Consider the following 14,238-nt stretch of genomic DNA (forward strand, 5'->3'; position numbering starts at 1 on the left):
ACTTACAGAAAGCACATTAACAAAGAGTCTAATTTTCTGTTCTCTTACTTTTCTAGGTTTTACCTTGATGCTTAATACATTCCTTTTCACTTGTTTTATGTACTTTTGAAAATGTCAGGTTTTATATAGAACTGAATCAGTTCAATCTGGAGAGGAGATTCACATGAGCATCAAAGAAAAAAAAAATTCCCTGTCCCCAGCCCAACCATAACATTTTTGCAAGCTCTTGAGGAAGAAATAAGTCAGAAATAGTCTACTAGATGGTTTTTTTGGCACCAGCTAGGAGAAATAATAGGTAACAGTGCAATATGCCAATTAAAAAGTCTCATTTTAATTTAATTTAAAATTTTATTTTATGAATCAGGGATAGTTCAATTACAAAACATGAAAACATAAATATTAGAACACCAAGTCACAATATGTCCTCCACTTAAAGTTCAAAATTTTCAAAAGCAAAATATAAATTTTCAGAAAATTATGCATTTGTCCAAGATTTAATGTAATCAGTTCCATGCAAATTTTTTCAGAAACACAACTGTTGCTAAAGCCTCTAAATGTGTGCAGGGCTGCGAGCTCAGCTTCTGCCTCTCACTGTGGCTCTGAGCAATGGGTTAGGAAGCAAGTCCTATGTGATATCATTGCTGAAAGTATGGGCTGGGAGAGTGGCTCAAGTGGTAGACTGCTTGACTAACAAGTGTAAGGCCCTCATATCAAACCCTAGTACTGCCAAAAAGAAAAAAGTCTGACATTGCTAAAAGTGTACCACATTTCTTACTGTGAACAAAACTATAAATTGGACTTCCAGGTTTTGCCATTATCTTCTGTGCTCCGGTCACCACTCTCCCCTCCCCCCTCCTCCCCACCCCATAAAACATGTCCATGTCCCTGTCCAGATAGTCACGGAAGCCTGCCTTGAAAGACAGATACTTTATGCATATTTCATAATAGAGAGTGTAAGTGTACTCGAAAGTCAATTATAGCCTGGTGCTACCCTTAAACTTGTCCTTTATTCTTTTATCTGGCTTTTGTGCAGGCGATGGGCTTATGAGAGGTGTCTAGAAACCAGTCTTTAACATGACTTAGTTTATAGTCTATATCTCCTAATTACCAACCAAATCAAACTTTTAAATACTATGTTCCAGTGTTCAGTAAAATGTGGCAAAGGTGTTCGTCATCGGACCGTGAGGTGTACGAACCCAAGAAAGAAATGTGTCCTGTCCACCAGACCCAGGGAGGCTGAGGACTGTGAGGATTATTCAAAATGCTATGTGTGGCGAATGGGTGACTGGTCTAAGGTGAGACTTGCTTTGTATGTTCATAATCAGAAGGTTCAACGATGTCAGCACTGTCTCCAGTACTGTCCACTCACGACATGGGATGGAGCGCAGACACAAAGGTCACGGTGTATGGAGGTTTAAGTCCTTTCTGACTCTCAGTGATCGTTAGCTCTAGGAAACTATGTTAAAGATTCAATAAGGTAAAATATACTTGATATAGAGGAAGCTCAAAAAGTAGCTGCTATTACTGTTTTGTTGCTAATTTTTGTTGTTACAGTTCTCAGAATATTTTTGAATAAAGCTTATCTAATAGAATACTATCAGATAAGTCAATTCAAATATAATCAGTGGAGGGAGCACCAGACTCAAGCAACGGAAATTCACATGTTGATAGGTAAAAGTATTTTTCCCACCAATTTTTTGAGTTGTATACAGTACAAATGGAAAGGATCAGAATTCTTAAAGCCCTTTGATCAACTCAAGTGGACACAATTCATTTGGCATGTGAACAGTACGTTTTATTTTATTATAATAGTGATGCTTTCTAAAAATTTACATAAGCAGAACTTCAAATATAATTTGGGCTGCAGAAAATCCATAACATAGCCACTCTATGAAGTATTAATAAGTCCTATGTTTTATGATAAAGTTGTGGTCATCACTGGGTAAAAATAGCTCTAAAATGCTAATTTTCAGAAATGTGTGTATCAGTTAAATAATTGCACATTTAGCTGTGATATTATGTTCCTATTTATCATGGAATCATAAACTTTAAAAAACAAAATTAACTGGGGAGATAATAAAAAACAAGATTTCACTTTTTGTGCTAAATTTGAAAAAATTACATATGGAACTCAAATATATTTAGATTGAATTGCTTTTAATTGTTTTTGTGTGTGTTACTATACTTCTATCCAGCTAGAATGTAGTTTTTGTGAGGAAAAAATGGATGGCTCCAAAAAATAATTCATCTTTATTCCAAGCCTTTTTAGCTTTATCAGTCTCCTTGTCTCAAATATACTGTGTTGGGGCTTGGTTGTTTTCTCTCTCTCAATATGTCCTCTTTTTCCCTTAAAGACATTTTCCTTCTTTACTTTGAGGTTTCAGCATCACAAATTCAAACTAGCAGTGTGCACAAATTAAAACCAGTGGCTACACATGAATTTTATTGGTTTCACTCCTCCTTCTATACTTCTAAGATACCACGTTCGTGTTAAGATGAAGACCATCCCAAAACAGTTGCAGAGAAGAAGACTAATGCTGTGATTATTAGGTTCCAGTGATTAAAGTATTCAAAGACAGAGAAAACACATAGCTCTGTTATTATCAGTTGGTCCCTGACACAGAAATAGCAACAAGATGTGTGCAGTTGTGACTGAGTTTCATGCTCCTCTGAGGTCCATTAATCTGTCAGCTTTACTCAGATTCTACTCATAGTTTTTGAACTATCAATGCACCTAAGTGAACCTACTGTTAAGCTTTGGGTTAACTTTAATCAGGAGTATTTAATGTACTGTCTATAAAGTCCAACACTGAAATCCCACTCCTCTCTTGACAATATGAATGGAACACTCAGAGAGTCAGTTAAGGAAAAAATCTATCCTCAGTTTTTTCCACTGCCTAAGAGACATTGACCACTATTGGGACAAGGTAATGTCAACAAGATGCAGGCTGAGATGCAGGCTTTTGCCTCAAACAATGTACACTGCATTTATATCAGCCTACATGACTTCTAGCCTTTATATTTTGGGTAGTTTTGCTTAAACAACAAACAGTAGAAGATCCCTGTAAGCTGAAAGAGAGAAAGCTATGTTACAAAACTGTTCCTTCTGATTTCTAAGCAGATGTAAAGTAGCTTATGTTGAACATTGCTTATGGTTTTTTGTTGTTGTTGTTATTGAACTAGAAAGCTGACAAAAACAAATAAACAAAAAAGATAGGAGGCACAGTATTGCTGCAGTTCTCTGGTCCAGGTTAACCACTGACACAATTATATATTCAGTTCTGACTATATTTTGGTGTGGTGTTGGTTTGAAGATCTTTCCTGGGAGAGTAGGCCTGATCCACGTGTTTCTTGGCAATGTAAATCTACATTTACTCATTTAAGCTGGTCTGTGTACGGAACATTAAAAGTAAGAAATAACAGTTCCTTGTGTTTAATAAAACAACCTATCTTATACCTGAATTTGAACTTTCTGCCTTTATTTGAACTTCTGGTACTTCTGGTTTGCATTATTGGAGGACAGAAGAAGAGCAAATAAAAGAGTTGTTTTATCTCCCTATTATGCAGAATTTCACCCTTTTTGGAAATTTCTACTTAGCTCATGTAATATACACAAGCGGTTTGTTCTTATTCAACTGAATTTTAACGATAAACAAAATTTCTTAGAACTACAAGTGCTTATTCTTTATCTATTCTTATATTTAATTCATACTCTACAATTTAGACCTATCATGTGCTTGAAAATTCTGGAAAATGAATAGTTTGGGGAGGAGAGAAGGGAGGGAGGGAAAAAAAGAAAATAAATGTTTTTTAATTATAAAAGCTGCATTTTAATGGATGGGAATTCTGTTCACTTTGAGGTCATACTCATAGCGAAGATTTTCAGATTTCATGTGGTTATAAATCTCAAAATGATGTCTGATAATTTTTTGCATCTTCTCTGGAAACAATGTTGTAACTGAAAGAATAAAATGTATTAACTGCTTTATAGCTTATTTTCATAACTGTGAAAGACTTTCTAGTAAAAATAATTTTCTTAACCACACATATCACTGATGTTATTAAAATCCACTTGATGTATTATCCTAGAACTCCTTAATAACTGTAGAAAAATAAACATCCATATTCTTGAGTAGTTAACAGTCTAATAATTTTAAAAGAAGCTCAAAAATAGAATGTACAAATTAACCAAGAGAAATATATCAGCTGTTTTTTTAAATATGCTTTGCATAATCAAGCATTATAACCTTAAAATGTCTCTGTGTTAAATACTTATCAAATTAAACAACAAATAAGTGCAAGATCAAAGAAACAAAAATTTCATAAAATATTCCTTACTAATATACTTTCAAAAGTTTAGGAAATCAACTAGAATATTTATTAGCTTATTTCTAGCCTTTCCTTTATCCCAATTGGCCAGCAATCAGTACAAGTAGCTTGATTGCATCATTTCACATGTCTCCCAGAAACATGTATTAACATCTTATTTTATTTACAGTGGATTCTTAGAGAAACAGAGCATGAGAGTATGAAGCTCTGAATATTTTAAAAGGCTGTATAGACTCAGGTTTTATGGCCTTCTATGTCTTTTGTGGAAAATTAACATTGACAGTGGTGATTGTCACACACAGATATGAATTTATGAATCATCACAGAGGTTTCTTTTCCCTGAAGAAAAACTCAGTGAGTCCTTGAAGGAAACTTAAAGAAGCAAACCTTGATCTAATGCAAGCCAGAGATGTAGCTCAGTGGTAGAGCAGCTCAAGGCCCTGGACTTGATCCCTAGGACAAAAAGAAAATAAAACAAACAAATAGAAAGTTCTTTAGAACTAGATGATGCTTTAGGAAAGGGAGGAGGGTTCTGGGGATTGAACCCAAGGCCTCATGCATACTAAGAACCTGCTCCTCCACAAGCTCAGGTTCCAGATAAAATAACCTGAATCATGCATCTCTATAGCCCAGTGCTTTTTAACTAAGTAAAAATCTCTTCCAAAGAAAGAGATTTTTTTTCTCTGCCCCTTGGTCAGACTTGGACTTAGCACCATGGGTTCCCACATTTCTGGACTGACCCAGTGTTGGCATAAACCCCACCCGAACTAAAAACAGCTTGCAGGGACTCTCAGAGTGCAAGTGAGAGAAGACCAAGCTTCCTACTTCTAGTACAATTAAATTATATAGGTTGTTTCAGCATAGGAAAGGAAAGCTCAATCACTTCTTAGAAAGATTTCCCATTCAAAATTAAAGAAGTAATTAATAGCAAAGAGCCAAATTAAACCTCTTAGTGGAATGTAAAAATAGAAAATGATCAGTATCAACTGAAGCCAGAGAATAAGAGCAATGAATTAAATGAGAACTACTAAAATAAATAAAACACACTGTCAAGTAGACACTTAACTGAAATTGCTACATACTAAAGACCTGAATGTCATCGTTTTATGACTAAATTCATATTAAGAAATCTTTAGACCTACATTTACTAAGTTATGGGAAGTCTGTCTCTTGTATGAAGTATGTTAAATAAAATAAGCAAATATTCTCTGCTATTGGTCTTTTCAGATCCATTAGCATTCTATTTGGTAAATTACAGAGAGGAAATTATAGTATTTCACCTTTTCTTTTTTCTTTCTACCAAAGACCACTTTTGCAGAAGATGTAACACGTAACACATTAGATTACTCAAATTTCAGAGGCTGGTGATGTACTATTTTCTTGCTATAAAAATGTGTACTGAAACAAAATTGAAATTATCTATATCCTGGAGAACCGTACTTGAGCTTGGTTAGCATGTCTATTCAGAATTATTTTCTAATTATGTCTATAAGTCTGTCGGTATCTGGAAAAAAATAACTGCTTGCAACTTTTTTTGGTCATACTGGGGGTTGAAATCAGGATCTCACATCTGATAGGCAGACTCATTACTTAGCCCATTTCACCAGCTCTAATTTTTATAATTACAAACAATCACAAAAGGCAAGAAAATTGAGCAGATATCCCATATTCAAACACAAAACTGTCCCACTGAAAGCAGTTGTTGTCAGGCCAATCAATTAAAGAAACCAAAGATTGTGGGCTGAGATTTAAAACATTTGAATATTGGCCCACCACTTCATTTATTAGAACAACAAATTTTGGAGCAACCTATATGTCCATTAATAATTACATAAATCATTATATATTAAAATCATGATATATGCAGTGGAATGCAGTAGCTTCTTAAATATTTGTAGATAAGTATGAAGAAGAGAAATTTCTCGAAACCTACTATTAAATAAATGAATGACATGTAGAAGAGTTATATAGTGTCAAAAAAGGAGATGTGCATGTGTCCTTTTTATATAATTTTTTCTGTAATTATGTACAAAAAATAGCTTGATTTAATTGTATGGATGGAAAGGGGTTCTGTACTTCTACCATATCCACGAATTATTCTTAATTTTGTATCCTGAACAGCTTCTATTTGGAAAAAAAAGACACCTCCTACTTTTAAATCCTTACATCTTTTCAGGCTGCAATAGGGAGAATGATGGGTGTCATGGATATAGGATGTATTACAAGAATACTGAAGGTTTTCTAGGGAAGGGTGAGGACTTGGAACTCTAAGAGGTGAGATTGCTCAGCGTATGAACTCAGGCAACCCTGGTTTGAATTCTGGATCTTCTTTTCAAACAATTTAGTGAATCCAAGTCAGTCATGAGTAGTAATGACATAAATGATATTTATCTTGTAGGATTTTCAATGGGAGGGGGAGAATGGTTGGGTTTGAAAAAGTTTATGAAGTTAAAATGAGCAGAATTGAGTTGATTACCTGTAGGGGGAGGTGAGAAAGATAAAAGTGTTAAGATGTTAAGGCCAACTTGTGTAAGCATAAGACAAGAAACCTTGAGGGAAGATTGAACTTGAGGTGAAGAATATGAGTTCTAATTTGGACTGCTTCATGTACCCATAAAAGAGATAAAGACTGGTGTCTTATGGACACATCAGTGGAGAAGTGGAGAATGGAGATATAAATTTCTGAGACATCAGCATGTAGGTGATGTCAAATTTTCAAAGTGTTAAGTGTGCCTGGTGAGGGTGTATAGTGTGAGAAGAGAAGATGCAGTGTGACAAACTCCCACCATAAGAGGCCAGACAGAGAAGGAGTGGCTGCCAGCAAAGGGGGCTGAGAAGAGTTATTCAGTGTGGCAGGAAGGACATCATTAGAAATAAGAAAAGAAAGGATTTGCAAGAAAGTTCTATGAGATGTGTACTGAATTAGGAGTCATCTTCATTCCCAGCTCAGACTTCAGCTGCCCTAGAGGAATGCCATTGATATTCCAATGGCTGCTCAAATATTGTCTATTTAACCCTAAATACCTTGTTTTATTTCCTCAAACCATAGCCCAATCACAAATTCTCTTTTCTAAAAATAATTTCAGTACCATTTCTCCAGCTGCCCAGGCCAAAAGCTATCTTTGGCATACCTTATTTTTTGCCTCAGTTGCTATTTATTCCCCAAATAATACTTCACTTTCTCCATTTTTATTACTAGATTTAGAGTAGTGCTTTCTGTACCCCTATACTCCTTCTCTTTCAGATCCATTGATTCACAAAAGAATCTTTTTGCAGCCTAGGTACTTCCAGAAAATTCCCACTGACCATATGTAAACTCTCAGATAATCTGGTATTAATACTATAGAATTCCTAGATTCTAACCTGATCTACCTATTCAGAATTGTCTCCTCATTTTTATTAACTGAAGTGTTTTTACTAAGCTCAGGCCTGTGCAGTTTTTACATCAGCAATCTCTATGTTTTTGTAGAGTTCTCCTTGCATAGAACATGTTTCGTCCATCTATAGTGTCATCTATAGGTGTCCTCAAGAATGGACTGACACCTGCCTAAATTCTCAAAAGGCTACCCTGGTAAATATAGCTTCAGAGTTCCTTGGCACTTATTGACTACAATGTTTCTCTCAGTTAATTATTGATTGTCTTCCACAGTGTGGCTGTTTCCTTAAGAATATCTGAAATCCTTTACCCTTTTCATAATTCTCTCTCCACAACCAGATCATTGTACTTTTTGTAAGAAATCTTTGTTGAATGAATGGCTGTTGTTTTTCATCCAGTCACCCTTATTTGATTATCATAATATTTGAGGCAAAATGGTTCTTTAGGTTACATTTTCAGGAAGATAACCCATCTACTTTTGCACCTTGTTGAATCTGGTAGACTGGATTAGACAGCAGTTATCCACCCTAGGAGGGAAATAGTGAATGAACTCAAAGCTCATCTAGCAATTTTTCTCTGTGAACTGGCAAATGTGTGATTTATTTCAAGTTGGAACAAGCTAACAGCAGTTTATGGTGTTGTTTGTGCTGTTTTAAATCAAGGTTTTATTAATTAAAACTAAAGAAAATAACTTAAAAAAACAAATATGTCTGTCTGTCACCATGACCACAAAAGGATTGGATCCATATTTGACATAGAACTGTTGGACTAGAACTGGAAAGAATTTATTTGAAAAGGATATTTGATCACTGTCATCCCGAAGATTTCTGTAGTAAGGAAATGTTTTGCTAGAATGACTGAAGTAAAATAGAAATGTTTTAATGTGTGTACTTTTTTTTTAAATTTCTGTAAAACTCAGTGATTTGTGAGCTTACTCTGGCAGAGTAGTAATTGTGCCTGAGCCTGCATTTTACTAATTAATTTATAATACAAATTGTCTTCCTTTTCTTCCATTTCTGTACTGATAGATGTAGACTTTGATATAAAATTTTAAAGTCATTTTGACAGCCTTTTCCCAACATATTCAGTTCTCTCTAAATCATTCATAAGCAATCTATTTGTTTTTGTCACTCACACACAATTCCTTCATTAAAGACACCATAGGATTTGGAACTTTGGAACCTAAAAAACAAAAAAAAATTAATTAAACACACAGACTCAGAGAAAACACTCTCAAATTTCTGACCTCTGGGAATGGATTCAATACCAAATGCCCATGTATTAAATAATGCAGACGAACTATTTTAAAAAGAAACACTGACCAAAATAAACAGAAAATCTTAAAAACAAACTTAGCTTTTGTTCTTCAGTATACTTGTTTCACACTCACTTTATTAAAAAGTTGAAAGATGGAACTGCCAAACATATATATAAAGGAATAGGAATGCTGTGCTAATAATTTCCAGTGGAAGTCATCCCTTAGCTCCCTATGAAGGCCGCTCTCCACTGTGAATGCTACTTTGCTCTTATTAAGCCACTTTGGAATAACCCATTTATTCTCAGACAAATTACCCAAGTCAATTCTGTTAACCTTGTTACTGATTGGTTCTTATCATTAAACATTATATAAGATCCTGTAAGATTGTCCATTATATTAGTAGAAGGGAAAAAAAAGGCGAGCTCCGCCAGTGACCGTTTTCCCTTAATTTAGGAATTCCTATTTCTTACAGAGGCCAGCTGGAAATGAGTTAAGCATTACAGAGCCTTCCTTAGCTGTTGGCCTGGAGAATACACATTCTCTCCAAAATATATATCTTTGGCACAGTGGAGAAGTAAGGAATCTCGGGTAATCTCTGTGCTGGCCAAGTGTGAGAATTATTATTTTTAACTCCAAAATACATGGAATTTTTTTCATTTTTAAGGAATTTAAATAACAGACCAGTGTGGTTGCTTTTTTTTAAATCTAACTTTTAAATAAATACTTATACTGATATTTTTACTATTGGGTTTTTCTGCCTTTATGGTAAAATCTTTCAGATGACATTTTACAGGATTTATAGCTTGTAAAATTTTGCAGTTCCTTTAGGATTGTGTTTAACATGCACAGATTAAAAGTTCCATAAAATCACTAACAAACTAGTTGATGAATCTACAAACTTGCTCACACTATTATCTCTCAGATATCCCAGAAATCTAAGTAATCTACATATTTAGAGCAACAATAACTAGCTAGTACCAAACTATTGCCAGGTGACTGTTATGAAGTCCTAAAATGAAACACAGAAAGTAACATTTAGCCAGTAGCTCTAAAGGTTGGCATTTTACCATAGAATCTCAATATCTATGACTGGATGTGGAAATCTTTTTAGCCCCATAAAACCACATATGACTTCCAAAACATAATTTAACAGATAAACATAGAATGTTTCTCTAACCACAGTGTATCAATAAGTAGATTTTGTCATTATTTCAATTCATTATTTTCAAAATGATATAAAGTAAAATCTAAAATTTCTGATTCAGGAAATGTTTGATTCTTAGATCAAAATATGTATTGCTTTTTTTTTTCCTTTGAGCTCTTTTGTGCTGAGTCAGAGCTTGTATCCTACTCTTTAATTTTAAGACAGTATTTATTTTATACTTATTTTCATATTTACTTTGAGAAGCATTAAGAAATCTTTATTTTTACAATGGAACAATTAGAAGACTCAATGTCCCAATTCAAGCCTAGTTGTTCCTGCAAGTTAAATGAAGAAAACTAGGCTAATGGTTGACTGCTTACTGGACGGCAGGAGTGTAAAACGTAATCATGTCAGCAGATCTAGTGGATCTCAGAATCCAGACAGCTCAGAAGGAAAGCTAGAATCAGAGATCATTGAAAAGAATGACTGTCTCTTTAACAGAAGAGTAGTTTAGTGGTATTTTTGAGTATCCCATTTATAGATGGCCACAAAGTGAAATTAATTTGCCCAGAAGTACACAGGTTACTTCTTGGACTAGAAGATAACAGTATTCTATGGTGAATTTGACAGGGACACAATAGTGGGAATGTTGCACAGTGAGTCACTGTGGAAATCATTACATGATTTCATGAATTTTCAGTGACACAAAGAATCTTTTGTACTTTATAAAAGTAGATTCAAGTTGTACTATTGACAAGCCTTGAAATCAAGATCTTAGAAAAGCTTTCTCCTAGTACCATAATTAATACTGTGTCAAAAGTAAAATTTCACATGCAGTTTCTTGCTGCAGTTTGACTTTTCTGCAGTGCCTCACCAATGACCCCTTTATCTTTTGTGGCGAGAGAGGTTTCCACACAATTGCCTGTGAGAGATGGACTTTAAAGCCATTCATAATTCACTTCACACCTTTCTTTGTGTGATAATGACAAGATAAGAATTTGGTAGGAATGTTCTAGCATTTCAATTTTCTCTCAATTTCTCTTTCCTTTCATTTGTTTGCATTTAGACCAAGAAAAAAATGGCCAAATCATTCTAGCATCTTAGCCTGGTTTTTTTTTTTTTTTTTTTTTTTTTTTTTGTCAACACTGGCAAACCCTTTCCTCTCGCTGCTGGCACTATTTTCTAATTTGGTAAAAACAACTCCTCATGAATTCCGATCTGTGTCTATTACTAGACCATCCTTGGTCATTTAAAAAAAATACATACATATATAATATATGTATGTATATAAACATCTGAGTTTAGTGAAATTCAGCTCTATATTTCCATAACCTTCTTATAATATATCAAATATATCATACTTGAACTCCCACTGCACTGCTCTCCCCCATCCCTTCTCCCAATTCTTGAAATAGTTTCAACAGGTATCATTTTTGCATTTACTTCCATAGTAATTTCGACCTGAAACTGTTGCTATGCAATGCCTTGCTTCACAGAAATGAAAAATAAATCCCAGCTATTAGCTGCTAGAGGCAATATTACAAGATAGGTCTCCTAATTTCAAAGCCAGAATAATTTTGACTTTTCTTTTAATGTCTGTCTGCTTTCAGTCACACTGATGTCATTTGAAAAAATATCCAATTATCTAGTATTGTTTTCTATAATAAAAGTGAGTTTATAAGGTATCTTGGGATTCCATTTGTTCCCTTTTAAATATCTGGTCACTTATCATACTCTTTTAATAAAGTTTTTACCAAATTGTATTTTAAAGTATCATACTGAAATTTACATTTTAAAGGTATTAAAAGATTTAATTTAATAATAAACTTAATTCCATTGTTTTCAAAAACAGAAATGATACTGTTTTACTTCAATGATTTACAGAACTCCCATTGTTTCCTGGGTAATGTGTTTATTCTCAGGTTTGCTCCAGTAGTTTACAGGTCTCATCTTTCCACTTTCATACATGAGTATATAATATTCCCACCATATTCATCTCCTGCACCTCCTGTCCTTATGTCCTCCCCTCTCAAATATTTACAAAATTTAACTTGCATAAGGACTGCAACATGTTTTTTAATTTATCAGTTTTTCATAAAAGACACCAGACAGTATCAGCTAGTATTATACACTGTAAATTATCATGTTTCTTTAGTTATTTTATTTTATTTTTGGTAATCCAGAAAATTGATATGTCACTTCAACTTGCTCAGGTCCTTTGGAGTTGGTTTTATAAGATTAATTGAAATGATCAGGCATAACCTGTGACTAATTCCTGGGCCTCTTTGAAATATGAAATAACTCACAAGAATAAATTAATCTATTCTAAAGATTCTGTGATTGCTTTCAAGATCTACAGAAATTTTAAGAATAAGTACTAGAACATTATTTTTCATACAATCTTAACCCCTTATATGATTTTAGTTTAACTATTTCACATTTTATTGAAAATATTTTTCTAAGAAACATAATATCTTCACTTACATAATTATATCTATTGTATGAAGTGGTATTAATACAATAATTAATAAAGCCTATTGAACAAAAGGACATATTCAAATTATAAATAATCTTTGCTATTTGGTTTATTTTGTATAGGATCCTGAACATAATGGGTAATCAATGAGTATTTGAATAAATCAGTAAATGATGGAGTATTCAGATACCCGATAGCAAAGTATAATTTTGAGACATTATTTGACAGAACTATAATTACTACTGTTAGGTGGCACCATGAACAGTGAGTTGATGAGAATCTTTACTCATATGCAGCTTTACTACTTGAAAGTTGCTCAAAAGTGATAACATTTAAATGCAGACTCCCAGATCCCCTGGGAGTTTATTAACTTAGAAATCCCATACCTTAAAATCAACTTTTTAGAATTTTTCTGAAATGTACCCTCAGCATATTGGCATGCAGTTTAAATTATAAATAACACACAAATGGCATAAGTAGTCATGATAATATGGAAGCCTTCATGGAGGAGGTGGACTTGAGATTGTGTTTTAAAAAGAAATATAGCATAATGTAAAGGAGAATTCTATGATCACAATTGCAGAAGTGGGGCTCGAAATGAAATGGACATGCTGAATTTATAGTAGAGCAAATAATTTTTAATGGGGAGAGGTAGAAAAGGTTAAAGGGGTAAATGAATGCCAGTTTAAAGATAATGGGTTTTCATGTGCAGAAGGCCAAAAGTCACATGTTTTCTCTCATATGTGGAATATAGAGCTAATACAAATAGAGCAGTTCTATGAAGAAAGAGCACATACAAGAGGGGGAGGGTAAAAGAAGGAAGTTAAGAAAGTTAATATGGTTGATGTACTGTCTATATAAGAATGAATATATGGGCTGGCAGAGTGACTTAAGTGGTATAGCACCTGCTTAGCAAGCATGAGACCCTGAGTTCAAACCCCAGTACCACCAAAAAAAAAAAAAAACAAGTGGAAGAATGAATATACAATTTTTAAACCAGTTGAAGGCATCATAAGAAAGGGACTAAAGGTAGAAAGAAGAAAAATACAGGAAATGAACCAAATCAGGCTGGAAGTGCCACAAGAAAACTGTCTGTGTAGTTATCTTAAACAGCCAAAAATGTCATTTTTCTTCTTCTTTTCTTATATAAAATCAGAGAACAGAAGGGTGGAACAGGTCCTGTGAGGGGGAGGTTGGTACCAGAGGGAGGGGGAAAGAGGTGTAGAAATGGTGAAGGAGGGGTAACTATGGTTCAAATACTGTGTACACATGTGTGTAAGTGGAAAAATGATATCTGTTGAAATTATTCCAGAAATGGGAGGAGAGGAGGATGAAGGAAAATAGTGGAAGGGGTGAGTTCAAGTATGATACATCTAATATACTGTAAGAACTCTTGTAAATGCCTCAATGTACCCCTATCCAGCACAAAAAGAAAAAAAAACAAAAAAGATATTGGGCTTTATCTTTGGGCTATGGTGAATAAAAAAACCCAAGATTTTTGTCCAAGGAGAGTCTATGTATAAATAAATATGAAAGAATACATATTCAGTTAATCTGAAGGATTCATTGGAAAGCAGGAGACTAAAGACAAATTTGATAACAGTAGAGTACACTTGAGGGTGATAAGGGCTTTTGCAGAATGCTCATTGGGCAAA

The 14,238-nt window shown here is 34.1% G+C and overlaps 1 protein-coding gene across 2 annotated transcripts in view; it reads left to right on the forward strand.

Moving 5' to 3' along the window:
• Adamts19 (ADAM metallopeptidase with thrombospondin type 1 motif 19) overlaps positions 1-14,238 on the forward strand; it is a 276,147-nt gene that overhangs the window by 256,923 nt on the left and 4,986 nt on the right. For both annotated transcript variants that reach the window (XM_074076627.1, XM_074076628.1), the window contains one exon: positions 1,143-1,295. In XM_074076627.1, the coding sequence (XP_073932728.1) occupies positions 1,143-1,295 (153 nt within the window). The remainder of the gene's footprint in view (positions 1-1,142; positions 1,296-14,238) is intronic.

Source organism: Castor canadensis, chromosome 6, assembly GCF_047511655.1.
Source record: "Castor canadensis chromosome 6, mCasCan1.hap1v2, whole genome shotgun sequence".
NCBI classification, from domain to species: Eukaryota; Metazoa; Chordata; class Mammalia; order Rodentia; family Castoridae; genus Castor; species Castor canadensis.